At 44.4% G+C, this 20,650-nt stretch overlaps 3 protein-coding genes across 10 annotated transcripts in view; 1 reads left to right on the forward strand and 2 right to left on the reverse strand.

Annotated features, from left to right (window-relative positions):
* Nucleotides 1-562: 562 nt before the first annotated feature.
* Nucleotides 563-8,330, reverse strand: timm21 (translocase of inner mitochondrial membrane 21). 2 transcript variants are annotated; one of them, XM_076050486.1, is made up of 10 exons: nucleotides 7,745-8,330; nucleotides 7,491-7,553; nucleotides 7,268-7,365; nucleotides 7,053-7,126; nucleotides 6,813-6,918; nucleotides 5,215-6,655; nucleotides 4,951-5,054; nucleotides 4,462-4,621; nucleotides 2,188-2,317; nucleotides 563-1,513 (listed from the first exon to the last, which is right to left on the reverse strand). In XM_076050486.1, exons 1-6 carry the CDS (start codon nucleotides 8,055-8,057, stop codon nucleotides 6,563-6,565), a joined length of 747 nt encoding a protein of 248 aa, XP_075906601.1. In that variant the 5' UTR covers nucleotides 8,058-8,330; the 3' UTR covers nucleotides 563-1,513; nucleotides 2,188-2,317; nucleotides 4,462-4,621; nucleotides 4,951-5,054; nucleotides 5,215-6,562. The 2 variants fall into 2 exon arrangements, with proteins under 2 accessions (XP_075906601.1, XP_075906600.1); XM_076050485.1 differs by having other exon boundaries at nucleotides 2,188-2,320.
* Nucleotides 8,331-8,531: 201 nt separating this feature from the next.
* Nucleotides 8,532-20,650, reverse strand: part of neto1l (neuropilin (NRP) and tolloid (TLL)-like 1, like) — a 52,831-nt gene continuing 40,712 nt past the window's right edge. For 2 of the 7 annotated variants that reach the window (XM_076050342.1, XM_076050341.1), the window contains 3 exons: nucleotides 14,516-14,629; nucleotides 13,106-13,727; nucleotides 11,087-11,293 (listed from right to left, as the gene is read on the reverse strand). In XM_076050342.1, the coding sequence (XP_075906457.1) occupies nucleotides 11,206-11,293; nucleotides 13,106-13,727; nucleotides 14,516-14,629 (824 nt within the window). In that variant the 3' untranslated portion in view covers nucleotides 11,087-11,205. Of the gene's footprint in view, nucleotides 9,331-11,086; nucleotides 11,294-12,008; nucleotides 12,924-13,105; nucleotides 13,728-14,515; nucleotides 14,630-20,650 lie in introns of those variants that run through there. The other 5 variants (XR_012929377.1, XM_076050343.1, XM_076050344.1 and 2 more) reach the window with 5 other exon arrangements.
* Nucleotides 16,374-19,842, forward strand: LOC142904329 (homeodomain-interacting protein kinase 1-like). Its single transcript, XM_076050356.1, has 9 exons — nucleotides 16,374-16,539; nucleotides 17,582-17,742; nucleotides 17,865-18,056; nucleotides 18,144-18,325; nucleotides 18,413-18,536; nucleotides 18,780-18,899; nucleotides 18,993-19,082; nucleotides 19,175-19,341; nucleotides 19,415-19,842. The coding sequence occupies exons 1-9, from the start codon at nucleotides 16,506-16,508 to the stop codon at nucleotides 19,539-19,541; spliced, it is 1,197 nt and encodes a 398-aa protein (XP_075906471.1). The 5' UTR covers nucleotides 16,374-16,505; the 3' UTR covers nucleotides 19,542-19,842.

Below are 20,650 nucleotides of genomic sequence, written 5' to 3' on the forward strand. Positions count from 1 at the left end.
GCCCAATGAATTCAGATGGATTTTGTGTGTCCCTGGTTTAATAATGCCATCGCTGTGTGCACTGGGGTTAATAAAATGTACTTGAATGCAGCAGAGCGGCAGCATGCGTGAATTGCTGAATCCGACTTTACATCAAGAGTCACAACAAAGCAGAGGATAATCATGACAACACATTCAAAAAAAAAATCACAAACAACGACGACGATCCTTAATGGAGATAATTTTCTTTGATGTACTTTCCCGAGAATTTCAAGCTGCATTTACACTGCTTTCACATGTGCTGTTTTTCATGTCCGTAGAAGCTGTGCACAGATTATCTATCGCTGCTAAAAAAACAAACATGGGAAGGGAATGATTTTGGAGCATCCTCTTACAATCATCAGGAATAAGAAAATATATATATATATATATATATATGTATATTTTAAATAAGCACATAATATCCCTTCCTAAAGCTATACGAGAATCAGTAAAAGAGGAAATCCAGTTCATGGACCTCTTTGAGCCTGTGGGCACATTAACATAACGGTTACATGGTACAGATGACCGCAAAAAAAAAAAAAAAAAAAAAAAAGGTTCATTAATCGTTCAGTCCATCCATTTGCGGAAAGCACAGAAAAACACGACCCTTGTCTCAGCTTCACGTGTGTATTTTCATTGGCTTCTCAGATATATTTTTCATTTAATCGTGTATTACATCACAATTCTTCACAACAAATCTGATTATCTCACAGCTGGACTCGGGGTCCCTTCCTAGTTCTGGACCTTTGGGTCCACTGCCACTAAAATACGAGATACGCTGGGATCGTCTTGGCTCTTCTCCGTCGGGACGGAGGCGAGCGAGCAGACGCTCGCGTCTTTCGTTCCGTCGCCTCACCGCCGCTCGCTCACTACCTGTGGCAGATCATAGACGATCGCGAGCGCCGACGTCCCGGGAGCCAACGCCTGCTGCCACAGGCAAGCGGGACGTTTCTCAAACCGACGGGGGAAAAAACAAACGGCCAAACGGGCTGATTGTGGTTTGTGTCAGTAGACACAGTAGGCAGGGTCTGCTGCTTGCGGGTATAACGAGACAAACGCCACAATCAAGTGAAGACGAGGAAAAATAAACAACAACAACAACAACCTATCACTTTGCTCTAAATATGACCCCCCACAGCCCCGCCCCCCCCAAAAAAAAACTAAACACAAACTCACACGCTTACTCACTTGCATCAAGATAAACATCTGCTCTCACAGGATGAGAGTTAGGCTGGTAATGATCACTCAGGTTGAATGTCAGAAGGCAGTGCATCGGGGGGGGGGGGAAAGGCAAAACTGGCGTCGAGGAGGGATCAGGGCTGTTGGCTCACGGGCGCGATCGGTGCTGGCGAGTAAGGGGGCGGGGCCTCGTTCCCGCTCACCGAGTCCGCTCCCTGAGAAATGACCTGGCTGTGATGGGGCGGCCGGGGGGCGGCGGGGCCGGCGCTGTGGTGAGCGCACTCGCTGTAGGGGGGGGGCTTCAGCTCGTCGCCTAGAAGAGAAGAAGAAGGAGGAGACGACAGCGGCGAAGAGAGGTTAGTTTCACCTCCTGTGCTGAAGGAGGGGAACACAGCGCCACCCTGTGGACTGGAAGAGCAAGTGACTTTTCTTTTGTCAACGCATTTTCCTCTCGAGAAACACTGTGAACAAGCGCCTTCTGTTTGAACAAGCAGGTCGAAAATGCAATAATTTTTCTTTTTTTTTTTTTTTTTAAAGGCGCAGGGAGAAAATGTGCAGCTACAATGTCGGCTAGTGCAGGGGCTGAAATGCAAGCGCTTCACTCTCTGTGAGCAGACCCAGCACCCTGCACTGAGTGAGGAAGCACGTTGCAAAGAGGAACTGAAAGTCTTCAAATCCCTTTTAAAGACTTGTCTCTTTTCGCAGGCTTTGGAGTCGCTCTCCTCAGCGGTCTCTTAACTTACTAATTTACTATTGTTGTTGCTATTGTATTATTTTTTATATATATATAGGTCAATGTGTCCATGCGTGCGGCTCTGCCGGTTGTAACTGTGCTGTGTAAATAAAAATGACCTGACTCGCACTTCAAAATAAAACTCTGTACGAGACAGAATAAAAACACGTTTTGAATCAAAAATCAAACTCCAAAGGCGCATTTTTTTCTCTCTCTGAGCTTGCGAGCGAGCTGCGTTGGGCTGCGTGTGCTACCTCCAGACACTGCCTCGTACGGCGGCGGCATGTCCAGGTTGGAGAGGGACGCGGCTGGCGGCAGGGCGGCCGAGGGCTCTTCTATCGACAGGTCGTCCTGAACGCCGTACAAGCTGGGCCACACTGACGTCTGCTGCAGAGAGAAGAAACACACAAGGTGAGGGTGGGAGGGGGGGGGTCACTGATATGTGCAGGAAAAAAAACACACGTTTGCTGTGTCTAACAACAGGCTGGCCAGCATGCATCGTCTTTTTCACCCCGAACCTGATGAACCGTGCGCGCCTCAAGGGAAATATTTACGCCGGAGTGCGACGCCGGAGTGCGACGCCGGAGTGCGACGCCTGCGGCGTGCAAAACAAAGACAGGCGCCGCCGTCGCACGACAAGAACACGACTTTCTCAACGGTGCCTCGTCAGAACCCAGTTTCCAAAACTGTGTTTCTCTCACCCCGCTGCTCCAGTAGAGAAGCAATGGCGCGATTTGCTCATCAAAAGAAACGAACAGCCGAATGGAAGAACGAGGAATTTACAGACGCACGTAATCCAACTGAACGACGATACGCTGCACAATGAAATTGCCCGCTTCAAGCAGCGCGTTCCATTTCAAATGCAAACAAACACGACGGGGGCGAAGAACCACGGAGGGCAGCGGCGGAAGAGGAGATGGACAAACTGACGAAGACGGCACCGCTTTCGGTCCGGACGTCTTAATAAAAAGCCAAACAGCACTTCCAGTGAACTTTGGCCTCAGAAATATTTCCAAGATCAACAGCATAAACTTTGCGTGGGTGCGTGTGGGCATTTCCTGTCACACAGATATTCCAAACACGGCTAAAATTAGAGAATCAGTCGGCGCGTCTTCCAGGGAACTGCAGCAGCCGCGGGAGAAATAACTCAAACGCAGAGGAAGCATCGAGATCAACCAGTCACCGTTTCTGGACAAATTCCTCTTTTCGTTGAAGAGGGAAAAAAAGAAGAAGAAGAAGAAGACAAGAATGTGAACTTCTGGTATCTGAGCGGCAACCTTTTGCATGACTCACAACATTATTGAAATGAGGATGAAGGAAGCCAGAACACGATATAACTCGGGGGCATTTTGAAAAACGCAAACTGCTTCAAGGCGCTTCGAGAGAAGCAATAAAAAAACCCAAGACGGCCCCAGAGGGGAATCGCAATCGTTAATAGCGTCTCAACATGTGTTTATGGACCACAGACGAGGCTCTGTACAAACACATGCCAATGTTAGCCAAATGCGGCTAATCTTAACACGCCGGTGATATCATTTCTGCAAAAGGAAAAAAAGCCTGCGATCGGGAGCCAGTTCTTTGGAATTTGACGCAAAAAGAAACGAGTGAGAACGTCAGAGAGCAACAACCAAAAAGTGAAAACGCTCTTTAAGGGGAGGCAAGCCAGACAAACCACCTGAGCTAATTGTAATGTCAAGTGAGCAACATGTCAGAGAAGGCCATCATTCTCTTAAGCACCTTGTGATTTTTAGCACTGGCGGCTTTTTAAAAAGAAGAAATATACGTGTGAAAGTGAAGCACGCAGGAATATGTGTCAGTGAGAACACTCCCTCGGCTTCTGCGGCCACATCATGTTTGCACTAGAAAGAAAGAAAGGAAGAAAGAAAGGAAAAAAAAAATTTCACATGCACGGTTGGAATTTTACAAAGTGATCCGAGTTCCCCTGAAAAGCTGAGAAGTGAGAAAACAGTCGCAGTCGGATGTGCTGTCTGGCCCTGCGACACCTCCGACGCTGAGGTGAGTGCAAGAGGAAACACACGAGGACCCTGCGGCGGTTGTCAAGGCGTGAAACTGACGTGAAACTCGAGGAGAGAGAAAAAAAAACCCAAACTGTCGACAGAGTGGAAAGCACCTCGACTCCCTCCCACAGCCCTTTGATGGAAATCATCAACTACGCCGCACAGAGTATGCTCGACTAGCCAGCGCCTCGTTTGTGGTTCCCTGTCAAATAAGGCCAACAGCTCTGTGGGGAAAGTGTGGCAAGCGCGTCCCTCCTGATCACAGCACTAAACACCGTCTCTCCTCATTGTCGAGCCGGATAAAGGAAGCGGCGCGCGGCGAACAAAGGCCACTTTATCGTCTAAACGGCACCTGTGAAACAACACACAACAGGGCCATCGCAGGGCCGGGTCGTTCACCAATGAACATGACTCATTCCGGGATCGCCTGCTTGGACGGGAATCCGTTGGGAAGAGGGTTCACACGGGTTTGGACAGAGCTGCGTTGTGTTGGCGCGTCTTGACACTTACACTCTGCCTCTCGCACATCTGATGGAGGTAGGCCCTCCCTCCGACGATGACTATCTGGGCATTGCGCGGATTGCTCAGGTACGCTGCCAGCTGCCTTTGTCTCGACCGGTACCAGCACACGTAGAAGAATATCTTGATGATGATGAAGATTATGACAACTCTGACGAGGAAAAGACGAACAACAACACGTTATTTAACCCTCAATAACGAGTTTTTATTTTATTTTATTTTTTTTAAGTTGTTTAAAAGTCACTTGTTCTAGGTATATTATGACATCACAGTATCTGCAGGTGAACTGCTCTTTCCTGCCACTACACTGTTAAAATGATATTAACTACCCGTGTTAAAAAAAAAAGAAAAAAAGTTCCATTAATTACGACTAATTGAATTTAATGGATTCAATTCTAAATCAACAATTAATCGATTGTCGATTAATTGTTAACATCCCTAAACCAGACGCAGCAGTTAAATTCAAGAGGAGAGACTCACATGTACCAATACAGCTCCATTTCCATGGATTTTTGAGTCACCGAGCCCCGGCTCTCATAGCTGGTGAACAACTTGCTGATCCTGGACCAAAAGCTCCAATTTGCCTGAAGGAAAAAATAAATAAATAAAAATCAATGAGGAGTTTCATCAGAGGATTCGGACTTTATTTACACAGACGGAAATAGCAACAAACAGCTTGCTATACGACCCGCCCCCCTGACTTGGTTGCTGTATATTATACACAAATACAGAGGTTTTACTCACTTTAAAGCGACAGCTGGAGCGCCTGGGTTAGCCGGAGAGACGCAGCATAGTCCTTGACGTCTGAGGATGTGAGGAGACAAGAGCTCCAGGAAACAGCCTCGGCTACGAGGAATCTTAGCAGCAAGGCCACAAGAGCAACAGCCCCCCTGACTAGTTTTGACCGCGCTGAAAACAAAGCGTCCCTCAGCATTAACCCTTCACCGTATATACATATTTTTCTGGTGAAATTCAAAAAGTCAGACGCCCATTTCTCGGCCGCTTCTCCTCACCGAAGCAGCAGGAAAACAGGCAGAGCCTCGCAGCTAGCGCTAAGTGCTAACAGCTCAGCTAGCCTCGAGCGAGCGAGGCTCCGTCCGTTCCGCCTTGGTTTTTTTTTTCCAGTGGGCGGTGCTCTGTTGCGTTCAAGGCTTCCCGGAAACACGAATTTCCCCTGAACCGCCATAACAGTACACGGTGTAAATACACGTTTCATGTTCTTAAAAGCAGAACTTCCCATCTGGAAATCATTTTGGACTGACTTATTAAATAGAAAAGGGAATGGTAGTGATTTCCGTCGCAGGAAACGTTTGCTATGCATACCATGACCAGTTTCGGCACAACGCTAACATTTCTTTCTAGTTGATTCCCCGATGGTCTATCATTGTCTGAGTGTCTGAGAAGGGGGCACAAGTTGTCGGGTTAAAATAAAAACACACAAGATTACAAAAAGAAAAAAAAAATACATGTTTCTGTTTGAACGTACAGTCCTTGTTAAAAAAAAACAACAACAACTTTATAGCTACTACTAGTAGTTCTTATGAATGTCCGTTTCCGCCTACGTTTTGAGTCGAAAATACGGAAGGTCAAATAATAAACTCGTCTTTGCCGATGTTGTCTCCATCTGGTGTTCATTCTTTAGTACTACAACGGTTAAAAGCCAAGAAATGTACCTCTTGGTTTAAATTGGAAACATTTGTTGCAAAGCACTACTTACATTAAAGAACACCAACTATTGTAATAGAATCGTTTTGTGCACATCTTTTTTTTTTAACGTTAGTTTAAAAGGTCAAATCAAAATTCATTACAAATTTACATGAAATAAACCAAAGCAAAAGTTGGAAAATGAAAAGAGGCAGAAAAGGCAGATTATCAGATCTTTACCATTGTTATTAAACAATGACAATGAGTACATTTATTTTATTTTGCAGACATTGGTGTGACAGTTTATAATGGTTGAGACTGAGTATACTTTTCTAAAAAAATATATCAAATTTAAATTAAATTTACAGCCTATTGTCAATTGTGTCTCCTCTGGAGAAAAACAATGCTCCGTTGTAAAAAAAAAAAATAAAGAAATACATTTGCTTTTTCATCGGTTGTCTTCGATGATGATAGTTCTTCTTGGGTAGGTGTCAACCTCCACAAATATATAACGGAACTCATACTTTCCGCTTTCAGGATTCTGCAAGGAACCAGGGGGAAAAAAAGTTTTTAAACTTTGCTTCATGACAGAAAGATTTCAAACGCGTGAAAGTACTTAAAGACTTTGGTATTTGTGTACATTTGTTTTGGAATGACACATAAATGAATCTGCTTTAGTAGGTCCTGTCTACACGAACCTCTTTTGACTCTGAATGCACAATCCCTTTGAGGCCTGGCTCGGAGCCTTCGATATAAAACTTGAGCTGCATATGCTTCAGTCCATTCTTGATGTACTCCATGTGCCTATTTTGAAATTAAACAAACAACTAAATTATTTGGTTATAACAGCATTCAAATTGTCCAGTTGACTTTTTATTTTCTTTAAAAGAGATACTGAATGCTAATTTTGCTTGGGTGCTAATAACCAGAACTCCCACCTCACTTGCTGTCTTCTTCCCCGACGGGTGGTCTCTCCATAGCACTTAATTGGCTCCCCAAAAGCACCAATCACCTGCAATTTAACATCAAATAACACTCATTTAATTGTATAATTTTTCAGAGTGAGCATTCACGCAGAGAGCACACTGGTGATATCCATTGATAACAAAAACAGAAAGTGTTTGACTTTGTTCAACTGTAATCTCATTCTTACCTCTGGGTCTAACTTGACTTTGTGGAAGGCTTTCCCATAGATTTTATTTGGACTTGACGAGGAAAACAACTCCTGAAACACCACATAAAGCAGACCACCTGGAGGAAAGACACAGCCACAAACACAGGACAGTGCGGATTGAAGCAGAGTTCACCTGTCGATTAACCCATGGGTGTGAATGTGGGACTTTAAGAATCTGAAAAAAAAAAAAAATGGGGGTTACCTGTGACACCAAGGCCGACGAGAACAACAATCAGATAGGTGAAGTCTCTGCCAGCTTCTTTAACTGCAAAATGTCAACAGATTATCAGCAACATTAGAAAAGCCTTCATATAAACGGTTCACCTCAGTGTTCATTACAATGCTAAACCAGACAAGCTACCCTAGAAGGTCTTCATTGATGCAGAAGAACAACAGTGCTTGCTTGAGTCAAGTAGGAGCTTGATCAGCAACAAGCGTGACTTTCGTGTTGCCTACCCTTCTGTGCAGTTGAAGGCTTCGGGCTGCTACCCTGAAACCTGGATACGGACTTGTCTCTGTCGTCGGGGCTGCTTTTATTCCTGGCAGCGGCTGTGAAAGAGATGCACCGACGTCGGTCCGTCTGCATGTGCATCAGGCGGCCCATCACGGGAACAACACACAGAGGCGCCTCTGTTTTTCCGTAGCTCAGCCGTGGCGTCGTTGACACCGTCCTGTTTGCCTGGATGAGCAGACATCTCTGCAAAGACGTCTGGCTGATCATCTTGCAGAGATTCACATGCAGAGCTTTGGAGAGCTGCGTGAAAGCCATGGCGGTGTAGATCAGGACGTCAGCGCCTAGCTAGCGAGCTAGCAAGCCGAGCTCTATAGCACGGTCAAGGGTTGCCTTTTACAACCTGTCGCTGCAAAACACCGCAAATTCTATTCATTCGCTTCGAATAACATTTACGCGGATTTTGTGCGTGTATTAATATCTGGCCAGTGCCGCAAACATACTGAGCGAAGACTGTTTTGCAAAGAATTTAACTTTCGAGAAGCCGAAAGGTTGTTGTGGCCATGTTTCATTGACAGCAAACACTGCTGCTAGACTGCCGCGGCGCACAATTATGACGTCAAACAGGGTTTGTGGGTTCGCTCGCTGGGAAATGGAGTTCTCGACGTCGCACTAGCAGCGCAATCGTTGTTTTATTTTCTGAGTATAATTTCTTTCCCCCCCTGTCTAGAGCACAAACCTAAATGCAACCAAATAAGAAATTGTGCCTAAAAAAAAAAAGATATCAGAGTGAAATCAGTAAACATTAGTTTATTTAAACAAAACATCTTTCCAGCATCATCTTAGTGTTTTTAATCAAATAAATTTATGAACAATCCGAGAAACATCACAATGCAATGGAAATTGTTATAGAGAAAGAGAGAGAGAAAAAAAATGCTCAGACATCAGTGAAGGTTGACAAAATCATTTGACTCGATCATGTTTTTGCACCTATTTGTGAACTTGAGCATCATTTCGTTTCATTCAGTTATTTTTGTTTTTGCAACAAGGCTTAAAAGTAGAGATATAAAAAGAGCCTGGTCATCTAAAGTCAAAGGGTGCAAAAAATTAAACAGATTCCATGGGAAATCAGCAGCTGAATAATGCAGATTTCTATTTGGTTATATGGTCGATGATGACATGAAAATGACTTTTAAAAATAAACTAACAAAAAAAACCCTGAATCTGATCCATTCCCCTCCCCCTCCCCCCCACCCCCACCATTCACAACTTTACATTAAAGGTACTCGATTTTTCAAAAGTTTCAGTCCCATTTCTGAAATGATCAGTAATTCCATGGCTCGTCAAATCCCAGCCAGTGGTGGAGCGCAGGTCAGGGACAAACGCTCCACTCTGGCCCGGAGCAAAGAAGGAGAAACTGAATGCACACACCACAAACCTTTAATCAGACTTTTTTTTTTTTGTTCATCACCACCACACTCTACACTGACTAGGGTGAGAGTTCATTCGAGATGCAAGGGGGAGAAACCTTAGTTCCGAATGCTGTCAAACCTGGCAAGATGCAGACGAATGGTGCATCTGTCTGATGTATCTGCAGAGAAATAAAAAGACTATTACTTGAAGCTTTATTTTCTCCCCCCCCACCCCCTGGTCTGGAATTAGACCTAATTAATCAATGAAGCGTCTGTCTGTATTTGTATTCGGGAAAGTGTGTTTGGACACTTCATGTTAGCAGATTTAGAGAGGAGAAGAAGAAGAAGAAGAAGAAGAAGAAGAAGAAGAAGAAGAAGAAGAAGAAGAAGAAGAAGAAGAAGAAGAAGAAGAAGAAGAAGAAGAAGAAGAAGAAGAAGAAGAAGAAGAAGAAGAAGAAGAAGAAGAAGAAGAAGAAGAAGAAGAAGAAGAAGAAGAAGAAGAAGAAGAAGAAGAAGAAGAAGAAGAAGAAGAAGAAGAAGAAGAAGAAGAATTAGATGAGAAAAAAAAAACAGAAATATGGGCCTGTTTTTTTATTTTTACGTTTGCAGAATTAAAACTCAGGAAACATACAGACATCAGCAGAACGTACACGTAGAAAAGAACAATTTTATTAAGCATCTGCAGAAATCTGTCTCTGTTTAATCATATGGAAGTGACAGAAAATGAAAACAGACACAAATGACCTATACAATCCTGGATATAGAAATGACACTAACTGTAGACACCGTCAATACTGTCGTGACTGCGATGCGTCCACCTGGACAATAGAATCACTCTTGTGGATCGTATGTGTGTCTGTGTGTGATGTCTTTGTGCTCTCCAGACGAGATATTTTTTTTAAAAAAATGTTACCTTCAGCTATTTTTTTTATGGGCATATCCGTCTTTATACATTTGGATCTAACTTACTTGCATTAAGACCAAGTCTCTCAGTCTGGCAGATTATAGATTAAAAGCCCTTGAACTGCCTTGCCTTGGGAATGGGGGGAAAACGTTGTGGTGGATTTTTGTTTGAGCTACAAAATATTAAGAGACACAGACAGTTTGGAGACACGTTAGAGGGTGAAAAATGAAGGTCTGTCTGCAAACCAACTTAATGAAGTAGAAAATTGACACTTAAATGTTCTTTTTTTTTTATTTATTATTATTTACAATGCATCAGTTAAATCAGCCCTGAAAGATAATTAGAACAACACCAAAACTGTCATTCTTTTGTTTTGCCTCTGTAAAAAATGTTTCCATACAAAGATCTCAGGCTTCTACAGGAGAGTTAGAAAACAAAGAGAGGACAAGTATCTGTTCAAAGGGGGGGGGGGGGGGGGGGGGGGGGTCAATTAATCTGCCTAAGTCTCTTTAACAATCATCTAACCAGGCAACAGCATGCGGTGCAGTTTACTTTGAAGATGGCTTTTTATTCGGCTACATTTTATGAACTTCTATTAGTAGGTGGTAGCTCCTCCTTATCCATGGTGCTATGTTAGAAGATGGCCAGAGGAGATGCATGCGCATGCCTTACGACTTGACTTTGAAAGTCTCAAAATGAAACCATTGCAGCTTATTCTGGACAGAGAGTTTATTCTGGAGGATTTAATTCAACTAGTTCAGGGTTTAGCTAAAGTTTGTTGAACTGTTTGCAAAAAAAGAATATGGATAAAGACTAAAAACAAACAAATGACAATCTCTAAAATCAGTTTGATCGAAATGTGTCATCGCACTGCTGTCGTTACTTTTGGATAATATTGATGACGGTGCTTCATATGCTTCTAACTAACATTCCAAATTTGAAATTGACGTATGAATAAGTGGTCACTTTCATTCTAAAGATACTTTCTATCCAATGCTGGGCAGCTGACTGGCTTTGAGGAAAAAAAAAAAAAAAAAAAAAAAAAAAAAAATGCTTCTGCTCAAATTGCTTTCGTCTAGTCCATTGTGTTCCTCATCATTCGCAGGGCTCATATGGAATTTCCTCGGCTCAAAGTGTCCCTTCATCAGCGTCACGCTGGTGTAAACCTCCGCTCCGCCCTTTCGCATGTCAGTGACGCCCGTTCGTACTGATCCAGGATTGCACTATTCTCAAGAAGTCTACATGGTGGAGACAATGCGACACAACGGACAACATAAATGGACAACAGACACAGGACAGGGGCGGCACAGCGTTTCCACACTCCAATAGAGAGAACAATGGGCGGCGGTTTGTGTGACTGCTCCACGACGTGCTTGGCGTGAAAGCAACGTGCATCGGTCGATTCACTGGGAGCCCAATTGAAATAAAACCCAATTGCAGTTTCTCTCGTTCTTACGGCCGTCACGTTGCGTAACGCGAGCACGTTCGCGGAGCGTTTAACACGAACCATTGCACGTGTGTATGCAAGGCTTCACAGAAAATCAAACTGAAAAACCAATCAGTACAACTCACATCAAACATGCAACTCTGAGGAGAGTGTTTTTGTGTGCACTGTAAATCTATAGATCTAAATCCAAGAGCAAAAACAATTGTTCCACTGTGTGCAAAATATCAGTAAGTATTTTTTTTCTTTTGCCATAACTATCTGAACACTGTTTCTTTCAGATTCTTGTTGGCCTACTGGGAGAAAAGTTCATGGATTAATTCAGTGACAATTACTTTTTTTTTTATTATTATTATTTTTTTTTTAACAACAGTTTCAACTAAGGTTAAGTGGAAAAGGTGTCCATGCTAATGAATGCCCACCGAGCAACACATTGTATGACCATGAGGACATACAGCTTCAGGAAGACTTGTTGAAGAGAAAAGAAAAGAAAAGAAAAGAAAAGAAAAGAAAAGAAAAGAAAGACACACAACTCACCCAGAAGGCAAGATGGCCGCAAGCAAGAAAACCATCTTGGTGAAAACAAGCCGACAGATAAAGAAAAATATATAAACTTGCACTAAAACCACAAAAAAACGGGGACATACAAAACATAAAAAAAAAGTATCTCTAAGTGGGCAAACAATGACTGCACAACATATAAAAATGGCGATAGCTGGATAAAGGTGCTTACCTTGAGATTGTCTCTTAGACCCTAGTTGTGTTGTACTCTGATTCATGTTTGCTCAAAGAGCCAATGAGGCAGAACCTGAAAGGTCACGGCTCTTTCGTTTAATATCATAAGTCCTCTTGCATAGGAAGGTAAGCATACGTCAAACGAGAGCTACGCGACAGCATTGAATTTCACGGCGCTTCGTCCACCGGGGGCGAGTCTGGCATGCAAAAAAAAATGAGGAACATAAATGAGAAAAAAATAAAATAAAAACCAAACCGTCGGGAACCGTCGGAAACTACAAATGCCTTTAGAAGGAACCAAAAGGGCTCAGTCAGGTCAAGTTCTCCAGAAGTGTCACGTGACACCTTTATACACACACATTCCCAATCATTTAACGTTCAAGCAACCGGGGCCTGCGTATCTACTGACAGACTGACTTTGCCTCTTTCTCATCTAGGTATAGTTCTTGATACAAAATCTATCTGAGGACCAGATACAGGCCCACGTGTGAAAGTTGGACTGATTACAGAATCAATATACTAATATAAACAAGGTCAGTACTTGCCTAAGGAGCACTTACATAATCACAGAGAAGACAAGACCTTGTTTGAATGATGCAGTACGTTACCACTTGGTGGAAACAGGAGGCTTGGGTTAGGGTGAGCATGCAGGAAGGGGGGAGGGGCTAACTGCGTGTCATGATGTAGCCCTTCATGGAAAAAAAAGTGCAAAAAGGGGAGAAAGATAAACGAGGATCGATGCAAAAGATAAAACAAAGAATGAAATGACAGGACGGACAAATCCGAAAACAAAGCTATCACTCGACACGCATTCCAAGCTGCCCCCATCAGAAACTCCGAGCTCCCTTATCAGAAATCTATGGATACTGACCGCTGCACTGCCTTTTCGTGGCGCGAGAGCCGGTGGCTGGTGGTGGGAACTTCCTCCAGGTCGTCGTCCAGGTCGCAGCTGTCCGCCGCCTCCTGCGAGTAGCTGTGCTTCATGACCAAGATGCTCCTCCTGTTCCCGGCGGTGGGCAGCAGGGGGCGCACCGCCATGGGCGGCTGAGGCAGGTCCGTGAGCAGGGCGGCGGCGTCCCGGGCGCTCAGGTTGCCCCGGCTGCCCCGCCCGCTGAGCGACAGCTGGGACATGTGGGCGGAGCCGGGGTTGGGCGAGGAGCCACAGTGGTGGTCGTGGATGCAGCGCGACGAGGCCCGGCGGAGGGCGTGGTAGTTGTCGAAGTCCTCCGCCAGGTCCACCAGGTCGGCCGAGGCGGCGGCGGCGGCGGCGTTGGCGCTCCGCAGGGTGCACAGCTCGTAGTGCGGCGGCTCGAAGACCTCCTGGAACATGGTGGGGTCGAAGTCCTCGCGCCGCAGGATGTACTTCTTGCGCGGCTGCTTGATCTGCACTATGACGGAGACGATGAGGAGGATGAGGACGATGCAGCAGGTCACGCCGATGATGGTCCCGTTGGTGTTGTTGAGGTTGTCCAGGATGTTGGCTTTCCTTTTTTCTGCGCCAAAGAGTAACAAAGGTCACCTGTAAGATGCTGCGGCTCATCGCAACGACGGCGTCCACGTCAACGTGATGCTGCGCTTTCATGATTGTACACAGTTCACTGACAATGCAAAGTCAAAGGGGATAATAGAGGGAAAAATAAACTTAATAAAAACAAAAATAAACCAAAGAAGAAATTTGTCACCGGCTCAAACGTAAGAGTTAGACGGTCAGAGGAACTGTCTGTTCATCTACAAACAGGGAAGTGCGTTGCTATAGCATGCTATATGATTAAAAAATAAATAAAATGACAGGAGGGATAAAATAAATATACTGTGAGCCTCCGGACTCTGGAGAGAAATGTTCCGAGGCTTAAATGACAAAACAAGCATGAGTGATGCAAGGCCTAGGAGCAGATGTGTGCCACTTGGCAGTGTGAAGCGGAGAAGAAAAAAAACAACAACTGACGCCTCATGCACTTCACGCTCGCATAATTATCGAGATTCCATCACAGGAGGAGCAAAAGTGCCAGAAGGAAGAAGCTGCAAATCAATGTGTATATTGAATATCTTTTAGATTCTGAGTGGAGTGATGGATCAAGCTACAGAAAAACAAAACAAACAAAAAAAAAAAACATATGCAAACCGTATCGAGGCATCAGAGGATGCAGATTGCCTAATTTGCCTCAAGGAGGAAAAGATCGGAGTCCGTTAAGTTCGCCAGGATGTCAAGCAAACCCAGTGACACTACTGCATGTACAGTAACACGTAAAACTCATTGAAATGCAATTTGGCCACAACTCACCTTTGCACTGGTTCTCGTCCCAGGGGTAGACGCAGTTCTGCATGCCGTTGCACACCAGTGTGTTGTTTATGCACATGTTGCTGTGGCAGAAGAAGGCGTCGGCATCACACGGAGCTGGAAAAAAAAGCAAACGAAACAAAGCTCATTCACGCCATGATGATAAATCAAGACAACAATTCACAAAAAAAAAAAAAAACCTGTTTAAATATAAGAGCAAGTTCTAAAGCAGGCGACGTCTAGAATGACAGCAGCATGAAACGCACAGGTCTATTATTCCAGGACGACAATGGCACACGTCACACTCTGTTTCCCTCTCAAACACAAAAGCCCGGCACTGAGAACTCCAGCATCTTGTCTGCTGGAAGGCAGAACAGGGGGACTGAGCTGACAGTGTTACCGCCGTGATGAACAGCTGTTTTCACACCAACACTCGTCCCCCTGTGAATCATAACGCACCAAATTATTGTTGACTTATTTCCGTCTGCCTCTGTAGTCCCTGCTGCCGGGGCCTTTGCCAGTATTTCCCTGACTCGCACAGGCCACGCCCTCCTGCTCGTCTCTCTCTCTCTTCCGAGTGGCCCTTTCCTTCCACACTTTTCGATGAGGAGCAGTCGGCAGAGGGAGCACTCTGCTTCTGTTTGCGCCTCCCCTCTCCGCAGTGCAAGACCTGAGCTAGAAATCAGCAATTTTAAGACCTTCTGCAGAACCTTTTGCTCACACATAAACATCTGCGTAAACCTGAATGAACTCCTAAACGAGGCACTGATGAAAACGGTCTGCGTCTCTGCAGAGCAGCAAGGGGCAAGGAGGCTAATGAGCAAGCGGACACCAGAGGCCTGAATTAGAATTTCTAAATCAAATAACTATAATCAATCTGTGCATTGTGTACTGTCTCTATAGTATGAGGTCACACTTGGAAATTATTTATTCTTGACTACTTTTTACAAATACAAATATGCTTCCTTTGATTTCAATTACAGCACGCAGCATCCCTTCATCCCTCCCTCCATCGCAACCCAACACTTTCCTTAGCAGATGTAAGCAGAATGTGATCTGTGATCTGGATGTAATCCACATAAAGTCATGGATACAGTACAGAGGCTCTGCTTTGGAAAAAAAAAAAAAAAAAAAAAAAAAAGATGGACTGTGCGTAGCGAAGACGGAGAAAATTTCCATCTGCGAGCCAGAAGATGAGTATTCGCTGATGAGGCGTAACAAGGCTGCCATCTGAAGTGTCGCATGAGCACATTTGTCCTCGCAGACGCTTTACTGGCATTAAACTGATAATGGTCCTGGCTGTGTGTGGGTCGGAGAGCGGAGCGGGATTGATGGCATCACAAGGTGTGGCGTGGGGGATCATCACTTCCGTTATTCTCACTGCAGTCACCAACAGCCACTAGGCCCATTGGAAGCCAGCAGTTGCCCACTATTTTTTATTTTTTTTAAACTAAGCTGAACTAGCTGGAAAAAGTATTCAAAGTTTTGTAATTGCAGGAATTTACTTATACAACAGAAAATACTTTTTTCCCCCCTTAAATAAATAAGTCATTTAACTGTGTTGAAGAAAAAACAAACAACAACAATCTGCCGCATTTGTATGTGTTCTTCAGTTTTCAGTGGATGGAATTATTGTTTAAAGTTTAGGTACACTTGGTACCTAAAAAGCTACACTTGGTACCTAAATAGGTACACTTTGTACCTCAGGTGCCCCCAGAGGAGCGGGGGGAGGAGGGAGGGGTTATCAGGGTGGGACTCTGATTGGCTGCCGCATCAGTTAGGCTTTTGATTGGCTTTGATGTATGCAGGTCAGTTAGAGGGACTCGTTGCCGTTCAGTACTGACTCTGCAGGGGGCATCTTGATCACTTGACAGAAACCGAGGGGGAGGGGAAAAATAATTGTTTTTAAATTTCAAACGTTGTCGTGCACTGTAAAGAAGTGTGAGAACGCTCAACTTTTCACGAACTGCAGTGAGAAGACCAGCCTGAAAAGATGAATTCCGGAGGAAACTGGCCCATGCCGTCAGGTAAAAACCCCTTAAATCAACTATGAAATGCTCTTGGTGACGAAGCAAGTTCATCTTTCAATTAGTTTTATAATCTAAGAGGCTAAATATGATAATCGGTCACATTTAACTGCCACTCGGGACGAAGCGGACGAACGAACGAATGATATGGACGAGTTGTGCAGCTTCTAAAGACTTGTTTATTTTAATGCCTTCACTTCTTTGTCATTTTACACTTTTAAAACGTTCTCAAAGTGGAACAATTTACTAAAATGTCCACTTATTCGTTAAAACGACCGTTAGAAATGTCAGGAATGTTCGCCACTTACTCGTTAAAACGGCAGTTAGAAATGTAGAATGTTCGCGGCAATCGATCGCCTACGTCATTAGCTCACGCCTTCCTTATTGGAAGGCGTGCCATCGTCATCGTTGTTAGTTTATAATTTATGAACTGTGATTGGCTGCTACCTCATGTGACGTATGCCGGTCAACGGCAGACCTCGTGCGATTAGCTTGTATCGCTAATAACTAGCTTGTGGCTAATCAAAAGCTTATTGCTAATCACTGGCAAAATAACCCCTCCAGAATGTAATAATGTTTTTCTTTTTCCTGTACCGTGCGGTATCAACGGAGGCACTCTCCCTCTTCCTCCGTCTTGAATGTAGAGAGACGGAACACAAAAAAGTAGAGCGTTCGAAGAGATTATTTTTGCGGCCACTATTTAGCGGTTATGTACAACTTTAAAAAAACAAACAAAACAAAATGTATGAACTTCGCGCGAAGCTCTGACCACAAACGGAACAACTGTTGCTGACTGGGCACCGGTGTTGTGTCCCAACTGGTTTCCTCACCGAACAGCTGCAGATGTGTTGCTCCGCCGTCAAACAGATTCGTCACAAATTCACAAACATGCACAAGAGCTATCTGATTCAAAGCCACTTGACAAACTTAACGACAGTAGTCCGTGTGTGCATATGCGCATTTTGGCCGAAATATCTTTGTGAATCAGACTCCTCAGTCTCTCCGTGTTTGTAACCCTAACATTCTCAACTCTCTCTGGCAGGAGTGCCAATCATTTCCAGCGACGACGGACACTACGCTTTGCTGAATTATCTTGGGGAGGGAAGTTTTGGCACAGTTCTCATGTGCCAAAACCTCCAAACCAAGGAGGACGTGGCGATCAAGATAGTGGATCTGGCCATGGTGGATAACACCCAGGACGAGGTTGGCATTTTAGACTCTAGTCTGATGCTCTCAGCATTGTGCATCATCTGCCAGAGGTCAGGGTTATGGCCGCCACGCTTCGCTTCACTTCAATGTTGTCCTGTCTCTCACCTTTTTCACAGGTCTGCATGTTGGATTACATCAACAAGTTCGACACGGATCGCTACAACTTTGTCAAGTTTTTCGACCAGTTTGAGTATGGAGGTTTCACGTGTCTGGTGTTTGAAATGCTGGACTGCGACCTCTACGATCTGATGCGGGAGCGACACGGCATTCCCCTGTCGCCTGCGGAAATTCGGCCAATTGCGCAGCAGGTACGGATGATTCAATCTGAACGCAACTTGAATTCTTCTCAATCGGAACTCGTGGACTTTATTTTGTCAACCGTTGCACTCCCGCAGATGTTTGTGGCTCTGGGCATGCTCGGCAACCTTGGCATCCTGCACACCGACATCAAGCCGAACAACATCATGCTGGTCAACAGGTGGGACCAGCCGCTGAGGGTCAAGCTGATTGACTTTGGCCTCGCCATCCCAACAAACTGCACCAGCCTCGGCATGAAGCTGCAGCCGACTGGATTCAGGTATCTTTCATCACGTTCGGCCCGCAAATCGTTCAAATATTCTCGTCGTTGGCAGACTTGTCACTGGTTGGTTCTCCGTCTTCTCAGAGCTCCGGAAGTATCGCTGGGCCTCCCCATCACTCCGGCCATTGACTTGTGGGGACTGGGCTGCACCCTGGGCTACCTCTTCCTGGGTGAACACTTGTTTTCGACCTCGTCCATGTTCCAAATGGTACGTCGGAAAACCTCAGATAACACACGCCTTCAAGCGTAACCAGTGTTGGCAAGTAATTTATTACCAAGTAATCCACTACTGTAATTAAACTACTTTTTAGTAACACAGTAATCTAACAGGATTACTCTTAGATTTCATTTTTTAAAGGAGTAATTAATCAGTAATCGGTAGTTGAATTATTTTTATGGAATAATACCAACAACACTTGGAGTAACTATGTCCTTTTTTTTTTAATTGCAGATGGGTTGTATGGTTCAGGTTTTGGGACAGCCAGATGACGAGCTTCTGGATCGTGCACTGTACGGCCACCACTTCTTTAAAGTGGTTTCCAGACAACAGGGCCTCACCTGGGAGCTAATGGTTAGTCCCATTCTTCCTTCTTGTTGGTTGATTTTCTTTGTTTTTGTTAATCCGACTCCTTTGTAATGTCTCAAGCCTATTTTGTGTCTGCAGACCTCTGAAGAGTACCATGCCATCAACTTTGGGACAATGGAAACGATGGCCTCCTACAAGATGTGCAACACTCTGGAGAACGTCGCCACTGTGAGTTGGTTCTCTGTGTTGTTCATTTCCTCAAGGCTGCGGCAACGTGTCAGATTACGCAACCTGAATCTTTTTTTCCTTGCTCAATCCAGATGAACCCATATGACGGGTTTGCCATAAAGATGGATGGACTGATGTTTGTTCACCTGTTAAGACGGCTGCTGGACTTCGATGTGGACCTCAGGATCTCTGCCCCTGGCGCTCTGAAGCATTGCTTCGTCACGATGGACCACCTAGAAAAACTATCGTGCCAACCCTAGTAAGTTGCAAGCCTGATCTTTCTGAAGCCGTCGGCTGAAAGCTCTATGAAATGACACAGCGTTTTGTTTCAGCTTGGAGGAGAGTCAGAGAATCATGGACTTGTGCCGACACGGTCAGAGGGTCCGACCACCGACCAGAAGAATTTCCAACAAGCCGTCACATCCCATTTGGAATTGGAAATTGTACAGCAGCCTTTGATCGGACAGAGGTCCAGGTAGCACATTCTTTATCGCCAATGAAGAACTTGCAGCAGTCGCTGGCGACTGCAGTGAAGCCCCGCTCACTTTAGAAGAACTGCTAGCTGAGGAGGCGCAACCAGACGTTCCGACCACTTCTGACGTTCCCACTGCTAATGGTGCACAGACAGAGAACAGATCACACTGAATATTTCTTTTAAATACTTTTTTTTTTGTTGCCTTATTTCGTTCAAAGTATGTACAAATACCGAATATATTTTGTGTATTTTACGATTCGTTGTGACAAGAATAATTGATGTGAATTGTGTTTGATGATTGTATGAGTGCATTGTATGGTGCACCTTTTGGTGTGTCTGGTCGTTGAGGAGGAAATGTACTTTTGTGCAGTGTATTGGGTCATTTTGTCAAAATGTCTTTTAAAATTGTGTCTGCTTTGCAGTGCAGCTTTGCTCACTGTAGAAGAATTGCTGGCTGAGGAGGCCACTTCTGTTATTCCCACTGCTCATGGCGCACAGGCAGAGAACAGATCACACTACATATCTTTGTAAATTTTCTTTGTAAATAGTTTTTCCTCATTTAACTCATAATGCTGCAAATTGTGTACTTTTAAAAAAGGTTTTATGATTGTATTAGTGTATTGTATGGTGCACCTCTTTCGTGTGTATTTGGTAGGAAATGTATATTTTTGTCAAAATGTCTTATTAAAGTTTTTAGAAATGTATCTCTCTGGTCTCCTCAGTTTTTTGTTTTTTTTTTGCTGGTCACAGTATTTCAATGATGATGAGTATGTGAGTTAAGGTAGCAACTTAAAAAAGTACGTGAACCAAATCAGTTGGTATAATTCAGGAAGAATATGTCTTAGTAAGAAGCTTCTTTCACGACAAATACACACTGGATTGTCAGCACAAGACTCCACAAATCACTATTTCAGGCCTACTTGACTAAACTTCAACAACTAAATTATGATGTCATCATCCAGGCCCTCCAAGAATGTTTCTGGCTTTTGAGAGTTGATCTGGTCAAGCACATTTTACCCAAGACGTGATGTCCCTCCCTCTTGCCAGCAGGTGGCACTGTGGCTACCACTGAGCCATCCAGCAAGCTGTGTAA

This window comes from Nelusetta ayraudi, unplaced genomic scaffold (genome assembly GCF_046127955.1).
Source record: "Nelusetta ayraudi isolate G7.1 ecotype Tasmania unplaced genomic scaffold, CSIRO-AGI_Nayr_v1 ptg000127l, whole genome shotgun sequence".
NCBI classification, from domain to species: Eukaryota; Metazoa; Chordata; class Actinopteri; order Tetraodontiformes; family Monacanthidae; genus Nelusetta; species Nelusetta ayraudi.

What these genes read in the sequence shown, in the direction of transcription:
- timm21 (XM_076050486.1), bottom strand. Translation starts at nt 8,057, where the DNA reads ATGGCTTTCACGCAGCTCTCCAAAGCTCTGCATGTGAATCTCTGCAAG. An exon ending in GCCTTCAACTGCACAGAAGG is followed by an intron (nt 7,554 to 7,744) that starts GTAGGCAACACG and finishes GACATTTTGCAG; the next exon opens with TTAAAGAAGCTGGCAGAGAC. An exon ending in TGCATTCAGAGTCAAAAGAG is followed by an intron (nt 6,656 to 6,812) that starts GTTCGTGTAGAC and finishes GGTTCCTTGCAG; the next exon opens with AATCCTGAAAGCGGAAAGTA.
- LOC142904329 (XM_076050356.1), top strand. Translation starts at nt 16,506, where the DNA reads ATGAATTCCGGAGGAAACTGGCCCATGCCGTCAG. An exon ending in AAACTGGCCCATGCCGTCAG is followed by an intron (nt 16,540 to 17,581) that starts GTAAAAACCCCT and finishes TCTCTCTGGCAG; the next exon opens with GAGTGCCAATCATTTCCAGC. An exon ending in CCTCGTCCATGTTCCAAATG is followed by an intron (nt 18,537 to 18,779) that starts GTACGTCGGAAA and finishes TTTTAATTGCAG; the next exon opens with ATGGGTTGTATGGTTCAGGT.